Here is a 25,501-nt window from a genome sequence, read left to right as displayed (position 1 = left end):
TTCTAAGTTTCATGTTAATATAAAAGGTTGGTGACAAATGCCTGAGGCATACTAAAAGTTGATTTAGACATGCCTGAAATATAAGATACATTAGTAACATTCTAGTATAGCTGGAAATTCATTTTTTTTTTTTTTTTCTGAGATGGAGTCTCCCTCTGTCGCCCAGGCTGGAGTGCAGTGGCACAATCTCAGCTTACTGCAAACTCCGCCTCCCGGGTTCACGCCATTCTCCTGCCTCAGCCTCCTGAGTAGATGGAACTACAGGCACCCGCCACCAGGCCCGGCTAATTTTTTGTATTTTTAATAGAGATGGGGTTTCACCGTGTTAGCCAGGATGGTCTCGATCTCCTGACCTCGTGAGCCGCCTGCCTCAGCCTCCCAAAGTGCTGGGATTACAGGCGTGAGCCACGGTGCCCGGCCTGGAAATTCTTAAGAATCGTCTTTTACTTAACTAGTTTTAGTACTAGTAACTCATCAGAATTTTTTGCATTGCTATGAGGGAATGAAAACTGTGAATTGTATGGACTGAGTTATATGGGTGGGAATCATGTAAAATATACCTAACTGAAAATTTCCAGATTCAGTAATGCTGTGTAAGTGAATAAATATGGTACACAGGTGCTTTGAATAAACATACCATAAGGAAGCAGGTAAAACAGATTTGATAAGATTCTACATGTCATGAAAATTCTCTTTTCTCTTGGAAAATTCCCTTTACAGGAACCCACACCAATGACATGATCTTCAGGAAGGGAAGCAAAGCCCCTCTCAGTGTTATTGTTTTTGCCTTCAATTGATCACAGAACTCTCTCTTGCTATATATACACACATACATATACACTTTTTTTTTTGGAGACAGGGTCTCACTCTGTCACCCAGGCTGGAGTGGCAGTGGCAATGATCAAGGTTCACTGCAGCCTTGACCTCCTGGGCTTAAGCCATCCTCCTACCTCAGGCTCCCCAGTAGCTGGGACAACAGACAGATAATTTTTGTATTTTTTTTTTTGTAGAGACAGGGTTTCAACTCCTGGGCTCAAGCGATCTGCCTGCCTCAGCCTCCCAAAGTGCTGGGATTACAGGTGTGAGCCACTGAGCCCAGGCCGCAATGTATTTTAATCTAATATGTCCTTTCCTGTTGGGCTGACTTTGCATATGGCTGTTCCTGTTTTTCTTTTTTAGATAAGTTTGATAAGTATTCTCATAGGGAATAAGGTACAAGTAGAATTTTTTTTTTTTTTTTTTTTTTTTTTTTGAGGCAGGGTCTCTCTGCTGTCCAGGCTAGAGTGCAATGGTGTGTTTGTAGCAACTTCGGACTCCTGGGCTCAAGCAATCCTCCCACCTCAGCCTCCCTAAGCTGTTTTCTTAATAAAAAAGAATACAGATGGGAAAATGTGACCAACAAAGTTTGAACAAGGAAAAACTAAAGATGCAAAGCAGCATGTGCCTTTCCCATTGGTTGTTTCTAACCCTCTTAAAAACAATATTCTGTTTTCAGGGAAATGCAAACTGTAGTTTACATTAGTTTTACATCGTCTTCATCAATAGAGCTGACTGGTATGCAGGTAGGATTTGTGAGACATACATTATGTCAAAGTCCCCACCTTGGCATATTCAAACAGCAAATCTATGACGTTTCTAACTGAAACCAAACAATCACATCCACGCAGCAAAAATGCACAGTTCACAGGGATGAGCAAAATAAATACCTATGTTATACTGACATGGTATTAAAAAGGCAGGAAAAGCATTGACATTTGTATTTTAATAAAGGATAATAAAAGCCAAATTACAGCCAACTGTTAAAGCTTTTTTTTTTTTTTTTTTTTTAAATTCTATGGTATAACAAAATCAGTTCAGGGGCTTTTTTCTGAACAAATGATCATGATCCCTCAGTCTTTCCCGTGGCATGCTCCTAAAACAACCCTCTATGTCTAATCAGTCACCTAAGATATCAAGTGGCAAGTCTTTCACATTTGCTGCTTATAATTCCTAAATGGTTCATATTGAGTATTTTCATTTCTGGGTAAGGGAAAAAGCGTTTTGGTCCATTAATTCACCCACTCGCTCCTGGAGGACATTAACCAATTCTGCTATTACAAAGACGTGAGTGTCATCAATGTCTTGAATGATGAACTTCTTCCCCAGGGCATTGGACTCATCCAAGTACAGCAGAAACTGCTTCATGGCAGGATCACTGTAAAGACAAACACATGATTGTAAGACAGCTTGCTGTCAAATCACACGACAGAGACTTGAGCAATTAAATGTGAACATGTAGAATTTTTAGAATGATTTTTAAAGTTCTGTTACTCAATCCCTCAATTCCTCTCTGCCTCAAGTGTTAACAATTTATAGACATGGCTTCATTTTAGAACTATTAGTGTAAGTTGGCCGGGTGCGGTGGCTCACGCCTGTGATCCCAGCACTTTGGGAGGCCGAGGCGGGTGGATCACGAGGTCAGGAGATCGAGACCATCCTGGCTAACACGGTGAAACCCCGTCTCTACTAAAAATATAAAAAATTAGCCGGGCGTGGTGGCGGGCGCCTGTAGTCCCAGCTACTTGGGAGGCTGAGGCAGGAGAATGGTGTGAACCTGGGAGGCGGAGCTTGCAGTGAGCCAAGATCGCGCCACTGGACTCCAGCCTGGGCGACAGAGTGAGACTCTGTATCAAAAAAAAAAAAAAAGAACTATTAGTGTAAAGTTGAAGAGGCAGAGGCCAATGGCAAGATTTTTAAAGAATAATTTGTCACTAAGTGGAAAAAATAAAAGAATATTGAAAGCTTTGCAGTTAGTAGGGCCTAGAATCACAGCTTTCTTAACTGATTTAAACACTGAATTTCTTCCTTGTCTATGCCCATTACATCTAAGGAACCAGTAGGTGTTCAATGTCTTAGCAGTGACAAATTAACTTACAAAACCAGTTAAACAGTCACTTTGGTCAGGCAGGGTGTATAGCAAGAGTCATACCTGGATTCAACCCCAGCTTCATCACTTACTTGTGTGACCTTGAATAGAATAAGTACTTAATCTCCCAGAGCCTCTGTTCCCAACCTCAAAAGTGAAGCTACATAACAGAATTGTTTACGGAAATTAAAGGAGATAATGTCAAGGACAGTGCTTGGCTTGTAATAGGTACTCAAGGAAAGAGGTCCAAATTCAATTTTATTAACTTGTGGTTTTTGGTTTGGAAAGAATAGGATAGTCATAAGGGAAAAGAGGGATACAATTTCTTCGTGGGTAGTACAGATTTACAGCAAAATGTCTCTTTCACAAAAACCTTGAATCATGACAAAGGATACTCTTTAGATCTAATACACAATGTGTTTAGCAAAAAATGAATATAAAAATGTCAAGCTGCACCACAGATTTTTGCAATTCTTGAGAAAAAAATCTCATGTAATCTTTTGGTGTCTTGAGAAATGTCAATATCAATTGTAAAGGTAACAATTTAATCCAAAAGATGTCACTATAATTTACTGAAAACAAGGAAAAATAAGGTTTAAGTACAAGCACAGGTATTAACTGATGCTAACACAGGATTTACTTCTATCCCTAGATGAGTATGAGCCTCAGAACTGATTTGGGGGACTTTGGCTTTTACCAAGTGACATGATTTAACTTACAAACTGACTTAAATTTTAACTGTAAGGATCATATTGGCTGCTGGGTTGAGAAAAGACTGGGAGTGGCAGAGGCAAGGATGGAAGCAGGGGACCCATGAGGTGACATCCAGGCAAGAGATGATGATTTTGATGTAGGTGGTAATAGTGGAGGTGATGAGAAGTGGTTGAATTCTAGATATATACTGACATAAAACCAACATAATTTGCTAATACTGGACATGAGCTTTGAGAAAGAGGAACAAGGAAACTCCAAGATTTTTGGTCTGAGCAAATGGAAGACTGGAGGAGATTTTTACTGAGATAAAGAGGAATGTGTAAGATCTGCAGGTAAGATCAAGTTTGGTTTTAGGGTGGGCATGGTGGCTCATGCTGTAATCCCAGCACTTCGAGAGGCCTAGGCTGGAGGATTGCTTGAGGTCAGGAGTTAAGAGACTAGCCTGGACAGCACAGTGAGACCCTGACTCTATTAAAAAAAAAAAGGTTTAGTTTTTGATGTTATGTTTTGAGATGCCTACTGGCCCCCGAGTGAAGAAGCTGAGTAAGAAGTGACCACTGAGGTAGAAAGAAAACCCAAAGAGTCCTGAAAGCGATGTGAACAAAGGCTACTCAGGAAGTGGGAGTGATCAACTCTGTCAAAGGCTTCCTGAAAATTGACCCCTGGATTCAGAAAGTCACTGGACCTTGACAATAGCAGTTTTGGTGGAGTCATAACAGGGAAAGCATGACTGGAGTGGGTTTCATATGGGAGGAAAGAAATTAGAGACAGTGAAGAGAACCAAGTCTTCTCTTTACTGAGAAATTTTGCTACAACGACCAGAAAGGTAGACTGGAAGCTAGAAAGAGGTGTGGGACTCTGAACAGACGGGAATGTCAACAGACCATAGGTCTGGCGAAGTTGAAGAAATGATGGAGTGAGGTATGAGAGGGAGTGAACTGGAAAGAGGAGGTGGTGGTCAGAGTTGGATGCCTGAAATGAGACTGAAGAGCTGGCATGAGGGTAAGGAAGGACAGGTCTAGCTACAACTATGTGAATGAGTGGCTGTGATGAGGTAGAGGATAAGCTCAGTGGAAGAGGAGGTCAGGGAACTGGGAGAACAGGGTATCTAAAGGACTACCCACACGGATACTAACATCACTAAGGATTTGAGAGAAGAGCTACTGAAGATAGTTTTTTCAAGGGAAAACCTTCAGGACAGATTGGGGTGTCTGTAGATGATTATAAAGAGGAGGGTTGGTGGGTAGTCCACTCTGATGATCTGGGATTGATAACTGGGGGTTTCTATGGAAGAGGGAGGGAGAATTTCTGGAAGTGGCAATAATAAGCAAGGTACTGATCCTGTTTCCTGGCCCAATGGTACAAGAGGGTGCCTTTCTAGAGAAAAAAGGCACCACCTGATAAGGTGGTGGGAGAAGCAGTGAGCTCAGGAGAAAGTCAGGTTTTGTCACAGCAAAAAAGGAAAAGGTGGGTGGGGAAAGAAAAAGGAAAGTTCAGAGAAGAGGCTGAGGCTACGGCGCATCCTGCTGCTGCCATCTCACTATGTCCCAGAAGGCAAAGTGGAAAGGATTGGGGTGGGTAGGTGGGGGAGGGTGGTGGGTAGGAGATGGTGAACAGGGCCATAGATCATGAAAGCGCAAGAGATAGCTTGGGAGTCTGTGGTTTATTGGGTGACTGAAAAAAAGGAAAAATCGGCACATAAGGCATTATGAGAATGACGATCTCCGGGATGACACTGACATGCAACTGAATGGCAACAACAGCTGGCGACAGGAGGATGAATGGGGTATTTTACAAACAGAGCATAACGGTCACAGGTTTAAGAAGATACAAAAAAATGTTAAACTTCACATTTTCAGCAATTCCCTAATTTGACTATTATACAGAATAAGAATTTAAATGAAAAGATTTTCTAGAACAGTAACACACTGTACACTGAGAAATTTCAGAGGTAAATAATTGACTAATTATTGACAAAGAGCACAGGTGTAAACATAAAATAGAAAAAAGCTTGAAGAGCAATTCTAGAAGGAACCTGGGGTTGATGAAGCAGGTTAAACAGGGTGCTTCCTGATGATATCGCAGAAAGGAAAATGAGGAGGCCTATAGGACAGAGAAACCAAAGTTTCAGTTTCTCGAAAACCATTGTTTTTCTACTCAGACTCTTTAAAAATTTAGTTGTTTCCCTCAAATCTTCCTTGCACATACAAATAAAGGTAGAAGGCAAGGGACTGGTGGGGAGAATAAAAGGAGAGTAATTCAACAGTAGACAGGTATGATGGCTGGGGAGGGGAGAGTCAGACAAAAACCTGGACTTCAGTGCTCTACAATTAAGCTTTCCTTGCAAACAAGGGACAAGGGAGGACTCATATGACCGTGGTGCCCACTTCACTCTCCAGGCCCCACAAATACCTCAATATATTCTATAAAAATCATAGAGGTTTCTAAGGATACACTTTACACAATGGGATTGTAAACTAAAAATACAGTTCTAAGCACCCCACCCCCTATCTGCCAACTGACTGGTGGACCCTCCCCTTGGCTAAGGGCATTCCAAAGTTAACCTGAAAAACTAGTTCAGGCCATGATGGGAATGGGGGTTGAGCATGCCTCATACCCACTACCCTTTGAATTCAGGCATAGCTGACCAGTATTAACATTAAAACAGAGATCTTGGCCGGGCGCGGTGGCTCACGCCTGTAATCCCAGCACTTTGGGAGGCTGAGGCAGGCGGATCACGAGGTCAGGAAATCAAGACCATCCTGGATAACACGGTGAAACCCCATCTCTACTAAAAATACAAAAATTAGCTGGGTGTGGTGGCAGGCACCTGTAGTCCCAGCTACTCGGGAGGCTGAGGCAGGAGAATGGCATGAACCTGGGAGGCAGAGCTTGCAGTGAGCCAAGATCGCGCCACTGGACTCCAGCCTGTGCAACAAAGCGAGACCCCATTACAAACAAACAAACAAACAAACAAAAAAACTGAGATCTTAAGACCCAGGTAACAGACTTTTTGTAGCAATAAAACACCAAATTCCAGCCTGACTTTTGTAAGGCATCACACAGCAGATGGCAGGCCCTGGAAGAAATTGTATTTTACACCAAAATATGTTTCTTTGACATATTTTGAGATGGTCCTGCAAAGCTGTCTCTTGTGGGGATAATTGACTCTGTAGAGAATCCTCATTCCTTTCCAGGTCTTTTCCCTGATCCAGGGGAATCTGGCACCTTTTTAGGTCTGATAAGAGCTCTGGGCCAGGTGTGGTGGCTCACATCTGTAATCCCAGAACTTTGGGAGGCCGAGGTGGGTGGATCACCTGAGGTCAGGAGTTCAAGACCAGCCTGGCCAACATGATGAAACCCCGTCTCTACAAAAAATACAAAAATTAGCTGGGCGTGGTGGCAGGTGTTTGTAATCCTACCTACTCAGGAGGCTGAGGAAGGAGAATCGCTTGAACCTGGGAGGTGAAGGGTGTAGTGGGCCGAGATCACACCATTGCACTCCAGCCTGGGAGACAAGAGCGAGACTTCGTCTAATAAGAAGAAAACAAAACAAAACACAAAACAAAACAAAAACAACTCTGAAGCCTGCTACCTGCAGACTTCATCTGCATGACAAAACCTTGGTCTCCACAGCTCCTTACCTTAACCCACACATTCCTTTCTATTGATTCCAGGTCTTTAGATAATAACTCCTTCAATCAACTGCCAATAAGAAAATCTTTGAATCTACCTATGACCGGGAAGCCCGCCCCCCATTCCCCTTGCTTTGAGTTGTCCTGCCTTTCCAGACTGAACCAATGTACATCTTACATGTATTGATTGATATTTTGTCTCCCTAAAATGTGTAAAGCCAAGCTGTAGCCCAAACACCTTGGGCACAAGTTGTCTGGACCTTCTGAGGATATGTCATGGGCATGTCCTTAACCTTGGCAAAATAAACTTCAAAATTGATTGAGACATCTCAGATACTTTTTGATTTACAGGATGAACAGTTGTTTTGTGTTAGCCCTTTAAAATAAACTTTGGGTCCAAATGTAACACAGTAATAAAAGACAAATTGGACATTAAAACATCGCTATCTGCATGTGATATATTAACTTGTTACAGTTTGAGCTCAGTACATTCAGATGACGCCAATTTATTCTCAGTAACTGGCTACTACTAACAGGTATTAAAGGTAGCAAGAGTTAAGTGGTTACGAAGACTAATATCTTTGGGAATTTTCTAAATGGAATAAATTTACATCATCTTAATGAAGTCAGAGCTAAACCACTAAAACCAAGAAGCACCTCAGGACTCATATCTGTGCTGAATCATCACACCAGTGCTTTCAAACTGTTTGCCATTTGTATACCATCCTTGCTATTTTAGCCATCTCTTGTAACATCTCCGTTGCAAATCACTTAACATTTTTCTTTAAATTGCCTTTAAATCAACTAACTTTTCATCTGGTATAAAACCAAGAGTTTGATGTGTCAGTTTCCTCTTCTCAAGTAAATTAAACTGGTCATATAAAAAATTTTTTTGTTCTCTTTATTTTTTTGAGACAGAGTCTCACTGTCACCCAGGCTGGAGGGCAGTAGGCGCCATCACGGCTCACTGCAGCCTTGACCTCCTAGGCTCAGATGATTCTCCCACCTCAGCCTCCCCAGTAGCTGGGACTACAGGCACGTGTCACTGCACCCAGATATTTTTTTGTATTCTTTTGTAGAGATAGGGTTCTGTTATGTAGCACTCCTGGACTCAAGCAACCCACCTGCCTCGGCCTCCAAAACTGTTGGGATTACAGTTGTGAGCCACTGAGCCTGGCCTATTTTTCTATTCTACTCCCCCAAAATGTATGTTCTTCAAATCATCTTGAACACTAATGGTATTCCCCACACTTGGGGAAATACGCTAACTGACAAATGAGACAGCTTAGAGGAGTGACTAGCCAATGAATACTGAAATAACTCTTTAATATCAATCGCTGCAAACTTTTTTTTTTTTTTTTTTGAGACAGGGCCTCACTCTGTTGCCTAGGCTGGAGTGCAGTGGCACAATCTCAATTCACTGCAGCCTCAACCTCCTAGGGATGAGGTAATCTTCCCACCTCAGCCTCCTGAGTAACTGGGTCTACAGGCGCACGCTACCATGCCTGGCTAATTTTTGTATTTTTTGTAGAAATGGGCTTTCGCCACATTGCCCAGGCTGGTCTTGAACTCCTGGGCTCGGGTGATCCTCCAGCCTCGGCCTCCCAGTGTTGGGATTACAGGCGTGTGCCACCGTGCCTGGCACGCCTCAAGCTTTTGAAAGACAATTTGACATTAAATTCTCAAGCATGCACCTGAAGTAAAGATAACATGTAATGATTTAAAAAGTCTCTTTAATTATTTAAAAAAAAAAAAAGACACTCAAAGTTTATGGGACATTTTGTCATGAAACACAAAGAGCCTGGAATATTCCTATCTGAACACAGAGCCATTCCACTTCTATATGGAGGGTAGCAGAAAAAAAAACAAAACCCAAAGCCAAGTGCATATATACATACTTGAAGTCCCAGGATCAAGGCTATTGTACAGAAAAGAAACATCTTTGCCCTGGAAATGTGAAGGGCAGATGTCATGAAACCTTCTTCTAAAGCAGCTTAGTATAGCTCCCATAAAGTATGACTCTGAAAAGAATTACACCATGGTAATGGTATAATGGTAACCAGGATGATGCAGTGAGCTGTAAAATAGTCTGGTCAAAGCTGTCAGCATTGACAATCCATCAGAACAATCTTGGCTTAGTCAATGGTAAACTATCTTTCTCGATAATAACTGGCCAACAGATATGACTTCAAAAATTTTTAAGTATTACTCCATAAATTCCATATGTCCTGGGAGTAGACTGTCTTAGAAAATTTGTTATTGAACGTGAAATGGCTTTGTTTATAATTAGGTTTATTTCCCCTTTAAAAGCATTTTCCAAAGTGTTTTCTGAGTCTGGGTTTTGTTCAATCTGAGATATGGGTGTCTAGATTAGAGCCCAGAACATTATACGTGCTCAATAACAATTTGGTACATGAGTAGGGTCTTAAGAGAAGAGACACCATAGGAGACATTAAGTTAACCAGAAACACAGCTACCATTTTCCCAAGAAAACATATAATAGAAGTTTTACTGTTACAAAGACACAAAAGTCTAAAGAGAGTACTGGACCCAGAAAGCCTAGCCCCAGACCCCAGCTCCGCCAACCAAAATATGTACAATGTATAAAGTTACTCAACCTCTCAATTTCTCAGGCTCCCAACTAGAAACGAGAACAGGAATTTGATGCGGCTCCTCCTTCACATGTTTTTCCTTTTTTTTTTTCCTTCTCTTGTCCCACTGATCAGAAAACCCAAACCACTACCTTGCTGGTGATGTACCCGCTAACCCCAAGGCTTTAGTTATACAAAGAAAATAGCCATTCTTCTGTGCTCTTATGTTTAACCATGCCTTTTACTTAGGAAATCTAAGTATCAAACGAAGGTTGTGGAGTGTCCCACCTTGGAAAATAAAGCTGAACAACAGAGTCACTTCCAAGATGGCCAAATAGGAATAGCTCTGGTGTACAGCTCCCAGCAAGATCGACACAGAAGACAGGTGATTTCTGCATTTCCAACTGAGGTACCTGGTTCATCTCATTGGGACTGGCTGGACAGTGGGTGCAGCCCATGGAGGGAGAGCCGAAGCAGGGTGGGGCATCGCCTCACCCAGGAAGTGCAAGGGGTCGAGGGATTTCCCTTTCCTAGCCAAGGGAAGCTGTGAGTGACTATACCTGGAGGAGTGGTACACTCCAGCCCAAATGCTGCACTTTTCCCACTGTCTTCGCAACCAGCGGATCAGGAGATTCCCTCCTGTGCCTGGCTCGGTGGGTCCCACGCCCACGGAGACTTGTTTCCTGCTAGCGCAGTGTCTGAGATTGACTTGGGACACCGGAGCTTGGTGGGGGGAGGGGCGTCCACCATTGCTGAGGCTTGAGTAGGCGGTTCCATGCTCACAGTGTAAACAAAGCAGCAGGGAAGCTCAAACTGGGCAGAGTCCACTGCACCTCAGCAAGGCCTACTGCCTCTCTAGATTCCACCTCTGAAGGCAGGGCATATCTGAACAAAAGGCAGCACACAGCTTCTCCAGACTTAAACGTCCCTGCCTGACAGCTCTGAAGAGAGCAGTGGTTCTCCCAGCACGGCATTTGAGCTCCGATAATGGACAGACTGCCTCTTCAAGTGGGTCCCTGACCCCCATGTAGCCTGACTGGGAGACACCTCCCAGTAGGGGCTGACAGACACCTCATACAGGCAGGTGCCCCTCTACGATGAAGCTTCCAGAAGAAGGATCAGGTAGCAATATTTACTGTTCTGCAGCCTCTGCTGGTGATACCCAGGCAAACAGGGTCTGGAGTGGACCTCCAGCAAACTCCAACAGACCTGCAGCTGAGGGTCCTGTCTATCAGAAGGAAAACTAACAAACAGAAAGGAGTAGCATCAACATCACCAAAAAGGACATCCACACCAAAACCCCATCCGTAGGTCACCAACATCAAAGACCAAAGGTAGATAAAATCACAAAGATGGGGAGAAACCAGAGCAGAAAGGCTGAAAATTCCAAAAACCAGAACGCCTCTTCTCTTCCAAAGGAACACAACTCCTCACCAGCAAGGGAAGAAAACTGGATGGAGAATGAGTTTGACGAGATGACAGAAGTAGGCTTCAGAAGGTCGGTAATAACAAACTTCCGTGAGTTAAAGGAGGATGTTCTAACCCATCGCAAGGAAGCTAAAAATCTTGAAAAAAGGTTGGACGAATGGTTAACTAGAATAACCAGTGTAGAGAAGAGCTTAAATGACCTGATGGTGCTGAAAATCACAGTACGAGAACTTCGTGAAGCACATACAAACTTCAATAGCCGATTTGATCAAGTGGAAGAAAGGATATCATTGATTGAAGATCAAATTAATGAAATAAAGCGAGAAGACAAGATGAGAGGAAAAAGAGTGAAAAGAAATGAACAAATCCTCCAAGAAATATGGGACTATGTGAAAAGACCAAATCTACGTTTGATTGGTGTATCTGAAAGTGATGGGGAGAATGGAACCAAGTTGGAAAACACTCTTCAGGATATTATCCAGGAGAACTTCCCCAACCTAGCAAGGCAGGCAAACATTGAAATTCGGGAAATACAGAGAACACCACAAAGATAATCCTCAAGAAGAGCAACCCCAAGACACATAATTGTCAGATTCACCAAGGTTGAAATGAAGGAAAAAATGTTAACGGCAGTCAGAGAGAAAGGTCAGGTTACTCACAAAGGGAAGCCCATCAGACTAACAGCGGATCTCTCAGCATAAACCCTACAAGCCAGAAGAGAGTGGGGGCCAATATTCAATATTCTTAAAGAAAAGAATTTTCAACCCAGAATTTCATATCCAGCCAAACTAAGCTTCATAAGTGAAGGAGAAATAAAATCCTCTACAGACAAGCAAATACTGAGAGATTTTGTTACCATCAGGCCTGTCTTACAAGAGCTCCTGAAGGAAGCACTAAACATGGAAAGGAACAACTGGTACCAGCCACTGCAAAAACATGCCAAATTGTAAAGACCATTGATGCTAGGAAGAAACTGCCTCAATTAATGGGCGAAATAACCAGCTAGCCTCATAATGACAGGATCAAATTCACACATAACAATATTAACCTTAAATCTAAATGGGCTAAATGCCCCAATTGAAAGACACAGACTGCCAAATAGGATAGAGTCAAGACCCATTGGTGTGCTGTATTCAGGAGACCCAGCTCATGTGCAAAGACACGCATAGGCCCAAAATAAAGGGATGGAGGAAGATCTACCAAGCAAATGTAAAGCAAAAAAAAAAAAAAAAAGCAGGGGTTGCAATCCTGGTCTCTGATTAAAAACAGACTTTAAATCAACAAAGATCAAAAGAGACAAAGAAGGCCATTACATAATGGTAAAGGGATCAATTCAACAAGAAGAGCTAACTAACCTAAATGTATATGCACCCAATACAGGAGGACCCAGATTCATAAAGCAAGTTCTTAGAGACCTACAAAGAGAATTAGACTCCCACGCAATAATAATGGGAGACTTTAATACCCCACCGTCAATATTAGACAGATCAACAAGACAGAAAACGAACAAGGATATCCAGGACTTGAACTCAGCTCTGGACCAAGTGGACCTAACAGACATCTACAGAACTCCCCAACCCAAATCAACAGAACATACATTCTTCTCAGCATCACATCACACTTATTCTAAAATTGACCATATAATTGGAAGTAAAACATTCCTCAGCAAATGTAAAAGAACAGAAATCACAACAAACTGTCTCTCAGATCACAGTGCAATCAAATTAGAACTCAGGACTAAGAATCCACTCAAAACCACACAACTACATGGAAACTGAACAACCTGCTCCTGAATGACTACTGGGTAAATAACAAAATTAACACAGAAATAAAGATGTTCTTTGAAACCAATGAGAACAAAGATACAACGTACCAGAATCTCTGGGACATATTTAAAGCAGCGTGTAGAGGGAAATTCATAGCACTAAATGCCCACAAGAGAAAGCAGGAGAGATCTAAAATCGACACCCTAATATCAAATTAAAAGAACTAGAGAAGCAAGAGCAAACAAATTCAAAACCTAGCAGAAGACAAGAAATAACTAAGTTCAGAGCAGAACTGAAGGAGATAGAGACAAAAAAACCCTTCAAAAAAAAAAAAAAAAAAAAAAATCAATGAATCCCGGAGCTGGTTTTTTGAAAAGATCAACAAAATACATAGACTGCTAGCAAGACTAATAAAGAAGAAAGAGAGAAAAATCAAACAGACACAATAAAAAATGATAAAGGGGATATCAACCCGATCCCCCAGAAATATAAACTACCATCAGAGAATACTATAAACACCTCTATGCAAATAAACTAGAAAATGTAGAAGAAATGGCCAAATTCCTGGACCATACACCCTCCCAAGTCTCAACCAGGAAGAAGTTGAATCTCTGAATAGATCAACAGCAGATTCTGGAATTGAGGCAATAATTAATAGCCTACCAACCAAAAAAAGTCCAGGACCAGATGGATTCACAGCCAAATTCTACCAGAGGTACAAAGTGGAGCTGGTACCATTCCTTCTGAAACTATTCCGATCAACAGAAAAAGAGGGAATCCTCCCTAACTCATTTTGAGGCCAGCATTGTCCTGATACCAAACCCTGGCAGAAACACAACAAAAAAAGAGAATTTTAGGCCAATATCCCTGATGAACATCTATGCGAAAATCTTCAATGAAATACTGGCAAACCGAATCCAGCAGCACATCAAAAAGCTTATCCACCACGATCAAGTTGGCTTCATCCCTGGGATGCAAGCCTGGTTCAACATACGCAAATCAATAAACGTAATCCATCACATAAACAGAACCAATGACAAAAACCACATGATTATCTCAAAAGATGCAGAAAAGGCCTTTGACAAAATTCAACAGACTTTCATGTGAAAAACCCTCCATAAACTATGTATAGATGGAATGTATCTCTTATTATCTCATAATAAGAGCTATTTATGACAAACCCACAGCCAATATCATACTGTATGGGCAAAAACTGGAAGCATTCCCTTTGAAAACCGGCACAAGACAAGGATGCCCTCTCTCACCACTCCTATTCCACATAGTATTGGAAGTTCTGGCCAGGGCAATCAGGCAAGAGAAAGCAATAAAGGGTATTCAGATAGGAAGAGAGGAAGTCAAATCGTCTCTGTTTGCAGATGACATGATTGTATATTTAGAAAACCCCATCATCTCAACCCAAAATCTTAAGCTGATAAGCAACTTCAGCAAAGTTTCAGGATACAAAATCAATGTGCAAAAATCACAAGCATTCCTATACACCAATAACAGACAAACAGAGAGCCAAATCATGAGTGAACTCCTATTCACAACTGCTACTAAAAGAATAAAACACCTAGGAATACAACTTAACATGGGATGTGAATGACCTCTTCAAGAACTACAAACCACTGCTCAAGGAAATAAGAGAGGACACAAAGGGAAAAACATTCCATGCTCATGGATAGGAAGAATCAATATCATGAAAATGGCATTACTGCCCAAAGTAATTTATAGATTCAATGCTATCCCCATCAAGCTACCACCAACTTTCTTCATTGAATTGGAAAAAACTACTTTAAACTTCATATGAAACCAAAAAAGAGCCCACATAGCCAAGACAATCCTGGGCAAGAAGAACAAAGATAGAGGCATCACGCTACCTGACTTCAAACTATACTACAAGGCTACAGTAACCAAAACAGCATGGTACTGGTACCAAAACAGATATATAGACTAATGGAACAAAACGGAGGCCTCAGAAATAACACCACACATCTACCACCATCTGATCTTTGACAAACCTGACACACACAAGCAATAGGGAAAAGATTCCCTATTTAATAAATGGTGTCGGGAAAACTGGCTAGCCATATGCAGAAAACTGAAACTGGACCCTTTCCTTACACCTTATACAAAAATCAACTCAAGATGGATCAAAGACTTAAACACACCTAGGACCATAAAAATCCTAGAAGAAAACCTGGGCAATACCATTCAGGACACAGGCATGGGCAAAGACTTCATGTTTAAAACATGAAAAGCAATGGCAACAAAAGCCAATATTGACAAGTGGGATCTAATTACACTAAAGAGCTTCTGCACAGCAAAAGAAACTATCATCAGAGTGAACAGGCAACCTACAGAATGGGAGAAGATTTTTGCAATCTACCTGTCTGACAAAGGGCTAATATCCAGAATCTACAAAGAACTTAAACAAATTTACAAGAAAAAAGCAAACAACCACTTCAGAAAATGGGCAAAGGATATGAACAGACACTTCTGAAAAGAAGACATCTATGCAGCCAACAGACATATAGAAAAATGCTCATCATCACTGGTCATTAGAGTAATGCAAATCAAACCACAATGAGATACCATCTCACACCAGTTAGAATCGCAATCATTAAAAAGTCAGGAAACAACAGATGCTGGAGAGGTTGTGGAAAAATAAGAATGCTTTTTTTTTTTTTTTTTTTGAGACGGAGTCTCGCTCTGTCTCCCAGGCTGGAGTGCAGTGGCACAATCTCGGCTCACTGCAAGCTCCGCCTCCCGGGTTCACGCCATTCTCCTGCCTCAGCCTCCCGAGTAGCTGGGACTATAGGCGCTTGCCACCACACCTGGCTAATTTTTTTTTTGTATTTTTAGTAGAGATGGGGTTTCACCGTGTTAGTCAGGATGGTCTCGATCTCCTGACCTCGTGATCCGCCTGTCTCGGCCTCCCAAAGTGCTGGGATTACAGGCGTGAGCCACCACACCCAGCCAGGAATGCTTTTACAGTGTTGGTGGGAGTTCAACCATTGTGGAAGACAGTGTGGCGATTCCTCAAGGATCTAGAACTAGAAATACCATTTGACCCAGCAATCCCATTACTGGGCATATTCCCAAAGGATTATAAATCATTCTATGATAAAGACACATGCACACGTATGTTTATTGTGGCACTATTCACAATAGCTAAGACTTGGAACCAACCCAAATGTCCATCAATGATAGACTGGATTAAGAAAATGTGGCACATATACACCATGGAATACTATGCAGCCATAAAAAAGGATGAGTTCATGTCCTTTGTAAGGACATGGATGAAGCTGGAAACCATCATTTTCAGCAAACTATCACAAGATCAGAAAACCAAACACCACATGTTCTCACTCATAAGTGGGGGGTGAACAATGAGAACACATGGACACAGGGAGGGGATCATCACACACCGGGGCCTGTGGGGTGTAGGGGGGCTAGGGGAGGGATAACATTAGGAGAAATACCTAGTGTAGGTGACGGGTTGATGGGTGCAGCAAACTACCATGGCACACGTATACCTATGTAACAAAACTGTACGTTCTGCACATTTAACCCAGAACTTAAAGTATGATAACCACTGCAACCACAGATGCTGACCACATACTGTACTCTTCATGTGCTTTACCCAGCCCAGCCTGCATACCTTATCCCCGATGTCAATTCCCACGCTTTGCCTAATCAAAAAGTCCCTATCAACTTTTTTGGGGGTCAGCTGCAGAGTTCTTACTACTGTACTGTCTCCCTTGCACTTGTGGATAAACGCTGAAATAAAAGCCTCATCTGGGAAAACTGTGTAGCTCTGTGTTAATTTTTATTATATAGGGAGCCAAAGAGCCTGTGATCTGTAACAGCAATGTTAGTACCATAGCTACACTGCAAAGTTGATGGACTAGAGAATATTTCTAAAACATCTTGCTCATAGTAGGTACTCAAATGAGCAATTAAAATGCCAAGACCATGTGAGAGGATATAGGCAAAGAGGTTTAAATTACAATTAATTCTATCCCTATCAAATGATCTACTGTTGGGAACAGGCACCCCAAAATCTGGCCACAAACTGGCCCCAAAACTAGCCATAAACAAAATCTCTGCAGCACTGTGACATGCTTGTGATGGCCATGACACCCATGCTGGAAGGTTGTGGGTTTACTGAAATGAGGGCAAGGAACACCTGGCCCACCCAGGGCGGAAAACCGCTTAAAGGCGTTCTTAAACCACAAACAATAGCGTGAGTGATCTGTGCCTTAAGGACATGCTCCTGCTGCAGATAACTAGCCAAACCCATCCCTTTATTTTGGCCCATCCCTTTGTTTCCCATAAGGAATACTTTTAGGTAATCTATAATTTATAGAAACAATGCTTATCACTGGCTTGCTGTTAACAAATAAGTGGGTAAATCTCTGTTCGGGCTCTCGGCTCCGAAGGCTGTGAGACCCCTGATTTCTCACCCCACACCTCTATATTTCTGTGTGTCTGTCTTTAATTCCTCTAGCGCCGCTGGGTTAGGGTCTCCCAGACCGAGCTGGTCTCGGCAATTTACTATTTCAATTACAAAACCATTAACCTGTGAATATATATGGTATAATTCTAAGACATACATATATCCTTTTAAAAAGCAAACATAGACTGGGCGCGATGGCTCACACCTGTAATCCCAGCATTTTGGGAAGCCGAGGTGGGTGGATCACGAGGTCAGGAGTTCAAGACCAGCCTGGCCAAGATAGTGAAACCCTGTCTCTACTAAAACTTCAAAAATTAGCCAGGCATGGTGGCAGGCACCTGTAATCCCAGCTACTTGGGAGGCTGAAGCAGGAGAATCGTTTGAAACCACGTGGCAGTGGCTGCAGTGAGCCAAGATTGTGCCACTGCACTCCAGCTGGGTGACAGTGAGACTCCGTTTCAAAAAAAAAAAAAAAAAAAAAAAAAGCAAACACAATATTATACTTAGTTTTATAATGGAGAGATAGTATATGTAAAGTTTAGTAGCCTGGGTGGGCTCTGGGGCCAGAATACCGGGATTTAAAATCCCGGTTTAACAATAGCTGTGTAACTGAGCAATTGATTAATTTCCCTGTATCTCACCTTGTACATCCAGAAATGGAGATGACAGCACCTACCTCAAAGGGCTGTTGTGAAAACTAAATTAATATTAGCAAGTGCTTACTACAGCACATGTCACATGGAAAACAGTGTTCGTACAGGAATCCAGGTGTTTTCACTTAACATCATTGTGCAATGTCATTTCCCTGAATCACTTAAAATGTCTGCGAATATTTTAACAGCTATATTATTCGATTTAAATATGCCACAATCAACAAATTTCTTTTTCTAGCACATTAAATACATACATTTTTATCGGCAGTTCTGATCATTTCCTAAAACTTTTTTTTTTTTTTTGAAATGGAGTCTCACTGTGTTGCTCAGGCTGGAGTGCAGTGGCACGATCTTGGCTCACTGCAACCTCTGCCTCTTGGGTTCAACTGATTCTCCTGCCTCAGCCTCCCCAGTAGCTGGGATTACAGGCATCCACCACCATGCCCGGCTAATTTTTGTATTTTTAGTAGAGACAGGGTTTCACCACGTTGGCCAGGCTGGTTTCAAACTCCTGACCTCAAGCCATCCACCCGCCTCGGCCTCCTGAAGTGTTGGGATTACAGGCGTGAGCCACTGCACCCAGCGATTTTCTAAAGATAAACTTATAGAAACGGAGTTATTGTGTTAAAGGATATAAAAGCACAAAACACCCATCACAAGTTGCTTTCAGTTGTTTCTTGGGATTACACTTCCATCAGCAGCTTGGTGGGGTGCTTGCTTTTTAACAGCTATGACTGGAACACAACAGCCTCCTCATTTATAAGCTATTTTGATATATAACATGCTAAAAGGAGGCCTAGTATACACACCTGTTTCAAACTAAAACTTTAATTTATCAAGAATCTCATCTTATTCACTGTGAATCTCACTGTAGGAATAGAGAGGCTCTAAAGGAACATTAACAAATTTGGGATTTTGGCTGAGATCACAAACCTGGACTCAATTCTGTTAACAAAATTCATTCAGTAAACAAATATTTACTAAGCCATATCTATATATGTATATGTGTATGTGTGTGTGTGTGTATATATACATATATAAAATATATATATACACATCTCAGGCACTGTTTTGGGTGCCTGGAAAACTTCAATGAACATGGCCCTACTAAGAAGCAAAGGCTGAGAAAAGATTTATACATGCTGAGAAAAAAACAGAACAATGGTTAGACTGGTTTTGCCATACTTCTTACTTCGCTTCTCATAAACAATATAGGTTTAGAAGCCAAACTCATAAGGATAAGTGTGGTTTAATAATACATATTTCTCCAGATTCTTTGCTATTGTGATGTAAACTGGTTGGAATTTGCACCTTGGCAACAAATCTTTGCTGAAGCACTTGCCAAACCAACTGTGGCAACTGTTATACCAGAGGTCTGCTCCAGCATCTGGAACTGGACACAGACATACTGTGGTCATGTGTTGCTTGCTTTGGTAATTGCTTGGTGGCTAGATTTGGGAGAATACTTAGTGTGAGCCTGGCAATTGATGGTGGATCCCAACAAAGAGGAAATTTTCACCAACCTTTCAGTTTTGACATAAAAGTGCAAATTTATAAACATAAAACTTTTTTTATAGCCTTCAATTTTAGTATTTGATAAGCCCTTGGGAGTTAAGATTATAACTATATCCAAGTGCCCTGATTTTTCAATTCACTGAAGGTGAGAATAAATGGCCATCATCATAATTTGGTTTACTTCTTTAGCAAATCTCTGCAGACTCAAAATCAGTTAAACGTAACTGACAGAAATGGAGTTTAAATATGGCAGTTAAGTGAAGCCAATCTAAGATATATGTGGATCAGCACTACATAAGCTATTACACATCAGCTTATATTAATACAATGATGGGACTGGAATTTGGAGAGATTCCTGGGACAGTGGAAGCAGCTGTGAGATAGGAATTCAGCACGACTAGTTTCCAAGACAGGAGAGCCAGTAAACAACAGGTCAGAAGACCCCACTGATAAGCGAGGATACAGTAAAGAAACCAGCCAGAACCAAGATGGCGACAAAAGCAACCTTCACCACTATCATACACAAATCATAATGCATGCGCACGCTAAAAACCACCCCCACCAGCACCATGACAGTTTACAAATGCCATGGCAATATCTAGAAGTTACCCTGTATGGTCTGGACTGGGGACTCCTGGTTCCACAGAATCCCTGTCTCTTTTCCAGAAAACTCACGAATAATCCACCCTTGTTTAACATATACTCAAGAAATGGCCATAAAATAGCCAGTTAGCAGGCCCGCCTGCTGCCCACCCTCCCCACCCACACTGCCTATGGGGTAGCCACCCTTCTATTCCCTCATTTTTAATAAACTTGCTTCCACTTTACTCTGTGGCTCATTCTTGAATTCTTTCCTGCGTGAAGCCAAAAACCAAGTTGGCCTCCAGGGCTGAGCCTCAATTTTGGTATTCACCTGCAACAGCTGTAGAAGATCCTTGAGTGGTCTGCCTGTAAACTCCAGACCTATCAAATTCCATACTCCAATACACCTAAATGCTTCATACAATCCATGGATATTATGAAGTAATAAACAGACTTACACTGATAATCGTATTATTAACAGGCTTCTCCTTGGCATCAAATATGGACATGAGGGAAACTGAAGGACTTTTCCAGTTACCATCCTAACATCTGTATCTAACTGTGGAGGGGAATCCACTAGCACTGGCCATACCCTTTCCTTTGGGAATCTGTTATTTCTTAGGCCCAAAATCTTTTCGGAAGACTTGTGTTTTTGGGAAGACAGAGTTACCCTTTTGAAAAATTGTGCAGACTACACTTTAGAATTCACTTCAAAGGGAAAAATTAGTTTTGCAAGGATGGTACGTACCTGCAAAACAAAATTTAATAGTCCTGGTGCAAAACACTTCTCCACAGGGAAACATTATTAAACTGAAGCTGATTAACAGTATTATTGCTTCTCAAAATTTAAACGCATCTTAACAAGATTCTTTGTATGCACAATTCTGATTTAGTAGATTTAGGATGAGGTCTGAGATTTTGCATTTCTAACAAGCTCCAGATGATGCTATTGCTGCTAGTCTGGGGATTACCCTAAAGTGCAAGGTGATGGACAGTCATTAGAGAGACCAGGCAGAATTCAGAGGTCAGATACGGGACAGCAAACCAGGAACTGAGACTTCAGAGTCTCCCCAGAGTTTTGTTCTTTAAGATGCAATCCAGTCATCTTTTTTTTCCAAATTAAAACGTAGGTTTAATGCAATTCCAACCAATATGCCAAAAGGATTATTTTGGAAACAGACTAAATTATTTCAAGGTTATTCTATAATAGGCAACAAAAGAGATGAATGTGGGAAGGGATGAAAGAGAATAGCAAGGGGAGTAAAATTATGTGATTAAGGAGGCATCAAGCATCATTAAGAAAGGAAACAATGGTGGAGAACTAGCTATTTGGCAAAACGAACAGACAAAAACACCCAAAACAAAAAAGAAGCTAGGCTGGGTGCAGTGGTTCATGCCTGTAATCCCAGCACTTTGGGAGGCCGAGGCAGGTGGATCATGAGGTCAAGAGATCGAGACCAGCCTGGCCAACATGGTGAAACCCCGTCTCTACTAAAAATACAAAAATAAAATTAGCCGGGCGTGGTGGTGTGTGCCTGTAATCCCAGCTACTCGGGCAGCTGAGGCAGCAGTATCGCTTGAATCCGGGAGCCAAGATCGCGCCACTGCACTCCAGCCTGGCAACAGAGCAAGACTCTGTGTCAAAAAAAAAAAAAAAAAAAAAAGCTAATTTAGATCCTCATCTAATAATATGCCTCTCCTCCGAATAAATTCTAGATGAATGACTCTAACACACCAAGAAAAACACAAAATCCCCACGAGAGAAGTGAATATTTAACAAACCTATGCCACTCCTCCCAATAAATTCTAGATGAATGAATCTAAAACACCAAGAAAAACACAAAACCCTCACAAGAGAGAAGTGAATATTTAACAAACCCAGGGGTGCAGATTAAACTTAGAATTGGAAGAAACAAGAGGGAAAAAACGTGATAGCTGACACTCTGTGTATGTGTATCCTCTGTATTTAAAAATAACACTAAAGGCCAAGGAGGAAAATGTTTACGTTATGACAAATTAATAGGAAAATAAGTACATCAAACCTAGAGTCTTCAAAAGACAACAGAACAGTGTGTTTAGAACTTCTGGGGTCCAGATCCCACCCCCTTTGCTTTTCCAAGTGAATACCTCTCCCCCGCAGTAGTTTACTCTCATCAACGTACATTCTAGTCTTTCACATTAAAATAAAAATAGCAAGAACCTGAGCGCCTCACCATGTCCTTCCTCAGCTACCAATCCAGTCCTCTATGAGATTGCTCATGATCACAGTAAAACTTCTCCAAAGTCTCCATCTCCACCTCCTCACCTCCCTTTCCTTTTTCACAGTACTCCAATCTGGCATCTCCCCACCACTCCATTCAAATGGCTCCCATCAAAACTCCAGTCTTCATCTCATGCCAGTTCTCAATCAGTGCCCAACATAGCCGCTCATCCCTACAAAACACTTCCTCCTTTGGCTTGATCCTCCCTCCAGCCTCACTGGCTATTTTCTTCTTAGTTGCCTTTGTTGGTGTCTCCTGTATCAAAACTCCACATCTGCACTATGCATAAGGTAGCCCACTAGTCAGGTCACTACAGAGTCTTTGAAACACGGCTAGTCTGTGAGATGTGCTGTAAAATTAAAATATCCATTCGACTTTGAAGATGAAGATTTTTTTGAAGACTTAGTACGTGTTCAAAGCATAGTGTTTTGCATAGACAGGGTTAAACAAAAGATATTAACTTCACTTGTTTCATTTTACGTTACTTTTAACGTGGCTAGAAAAAATGTAAGACTATATCTGTGGCTTGCATTAGATTTCTATTGGCTAGTGCTGTTCTAAATGTTGGCAGTGTCCTAGGGTTTGGTCTTGCTCCTCCTCAGCCTTGCTGTTACAGTAAACAGTATCATTATCCATGCACTGGCTCATATTAGAGGCACCGAAAGGTAAACAGTAGTATTTTCAGACAATGGGAGTGTCCACAGAGCAGGGTTCCTAGGGTTCCTGGACACTGGATTGCTTTGAGGAACTCAACTCTGCCCATTTATGGTTTTTAGTTTCTCCTCTGGAATGTACCTAAAGGAATTTAAGAAACCTTCTCCATTTGGCTCTGTTGTTTTTCTCTTTTTTAAAGTCCACAGTTTGTAATGGTAAAGACTTAAGCAAGTTCCTGAACTCTTTCAGGCCCTAAAATTCTAGTCATGTTTGAGGAGAATGCAAACACTGTTTCTCTAAAGACGACTCATCTAACAAATATGCTGCCTCTGATCATGCCAGTCCCATCAATTCAAGAGAGGGACCGAGATCTGGCACCAGGAACTTTGCAACAAAATCTGTGCCACTTGTTAAAAGCGAAAGACTTGATTTCATTCATATCTTAAAAACAACAGGGTTTTAGAAAAGACATACATAAAAGTCAAGATTCAATATTTAAACTTAAAACTCATGAAGTATCAAAACTACTAACCATTCTATAAGCACTCCTTTCAAGACGTTGACCATGTTTTCTCAGAAGGTTCAGATGACCTGAAGAATGCTAACAAAAAGAGTAAGGTAACATCAAATTAAAAATCATTAACTTTCATATACTTTGGGGATCTGCCTCTGAAACGAGGCAAAATAATTAAATGTCAATATTTAACAGTTAAGTCTATGAAAGACAGTTAACATTAAGAAAAGAGACATTCTGATTTTTTAACAAAATTAAAATAAGTCTACTTGGAATATTAATGCCACATCTTACTTGCCAACCAATTCTACCCAAGGTCAATTAGCCCTAATAGAAGCAAGCGGCCTAACTCTACACCAGTGTGCCCAACCCAGGTATAAACCGTCCATTATTCAAAGGATTTCTTTTCCCATTCAGGAGAATGACAAAGGGTAAGATCCTGGGAGACAGGAATCAAAGAAGATAGTTCTGAAAGGTGCTTCAAAAATTATACAGTGAGCCCAACCACCTCCTTTTAGTTTATATTTTATTTTATTGAGACAGGGTCTGGCTCTGCCGCCCAGGCTGTAGTGCAGTGGCGCGATCTCTGCTCACTGCAACCTCTTGCCTCCTGGATTCAAGCGATCCTCCCACCTCAGCTTCCCGAGTAGCTGGGACTACAGGCATGCGCTAAGCCCAGCTAATTTATTGTGTTGTATCGTGCATGTGTGTATATATAATATATATAATTATATATTTTATATATAATATATAATTATATATTTTATATAATATATAATTATATATATTTTATATAATATATAATTATATATATTTTATATATAATATATATGTATTATATATTATAATATACACACACACACACACACTTTGAGACAGTCTCACTCTGTTGCCCAGGCTGGAGCGCAGTGTCGTGATATCGACTTACTGCAACCTCTGCCTCCCGGACTCAAGCGATTCTCCTGCCTCAGCCTCCCAAGCGGCTGGGACTACAGGCGCCCGCCACCACACCAGGCTCATTTTTGTATTTTTAATAGAGGCAGGGTTTCACCATGTTGGCCAGGCTGGTCTCGAACTCCTGATCTCAAATGATCCACCTACCTCGGCCTCCCAAAGTTCTGGGACTACAGGTGTGAGCCACCGCGCCAGGCCAATTTATTGTATTTTTAGTGGAGACGGGGTTTCACCTTGTTGGCCAGGCTGGTCTCGAACTCCTGGCCTCCAGTGATTCGCCCGCCTCGGCCTCCCAATGTGCTGGGATTGCAGGCGTGAGCCACCGCGCCTGGCCTCAGCCACCTCATTTTACAGGTGAGGAGACCAAAGGAAGAAATTAAGCCCTAGTTCCTGGCCAAAGGAAAAAAGTGCAAGCCAGATCTCCAGATCTTGTGCCCCTTCACTAAATAAATCACGTCCCGTCCCGTGCGGACCTGGGCTGGAAACAAACCACTCAGCATCCGCCCATTTAATTAACTTCCACTTACACCTGGGCGCAGGGCGAGCCTTAGCCCCACAGGAAACCCACGATTAAACGAGTGCGGGACTGCCGTGCGGCCCCGCCAAGAAGGGCCCGGAGAGAGTGGGGGACACCGCCCTGTGCCCCCAGCACCCGGTAGACAGGCTTCTGGGGCTTTTCTCTTCCTCTCCCCTTTCTTTGGGACCCCTCAGTGTTCCCACATCCAACTTCCCTCAGCCGCTCGGATGCCCGCCACACACCTCGACCCTCAGATGCAGAAGCGCCTCGGCGTTGCCGGCAGAGTGCGCCTGCGCCGATACGTCATCGCGCTAGGGACGCTGTTGTGGGTGGAGCCAGCCGGCAGGAGG

The 25,501-nt window shown here is 42.0% G+C and overlaps 1 protein-coding gene across 3 annotated transcripts; it reads right to left on the bottom strand.

Moving 5' to 3' along the window:
• Positions 1-1,742: 1,742 nt before the first annotated feature.
• On the bottom strand, positions 1,743-25,501 carry GTF2H5 (general transcription factor IIH subunit 5). 3 transcript variants are annotated; one of them, XM_024249041.3, is made up of 3 exons: positions 25,394-25,501; positions 23,699-23,767; positions 1,743-2,194 (listed from the first exon to the last, which is right to left on the bottom strand). In XM_024249041.3, exons 2-3 carry the CDS (start codon positions 23,731-23,733, stop codon positions 2,014-2,016), a joined length of 216 nt encoding a protein of 71 aa, XP_024104809.1. In that variant the 5' UTR covers positions 23,734-23,767; positions 25,394-25,501; the 3' UTR covers positions 1,743-2,013. The 3 variants fall into 3 exon arrangements, with proteins under 3 accessions (XP_024104809.1, XP_024104810.1, XP_054414356.1); XM_024249042.3 differs by having other exon boundaries at positions 25,162-25,409; XM_054558381.2 differs by having other exon boundaries at positions 24,782-25,401.

This window comes from Pongo abelii, chromosome 5 (assembly GCF_028885655.2).
Source record: "Pongo abelii isolate AG06213 chromosome 5, NHGRI_mPonAbe1-v2.0_pri, whole genome shotgun sequence".
Lineage (NCBI taxonomy): Eukaryota > Metazoa > Chordata > Mammalia > Primates > Hominidae > Pongo > Pongo abelii.
This window is presented reverse-complemented; position numbering and strand designations above follow the sequence as displayed.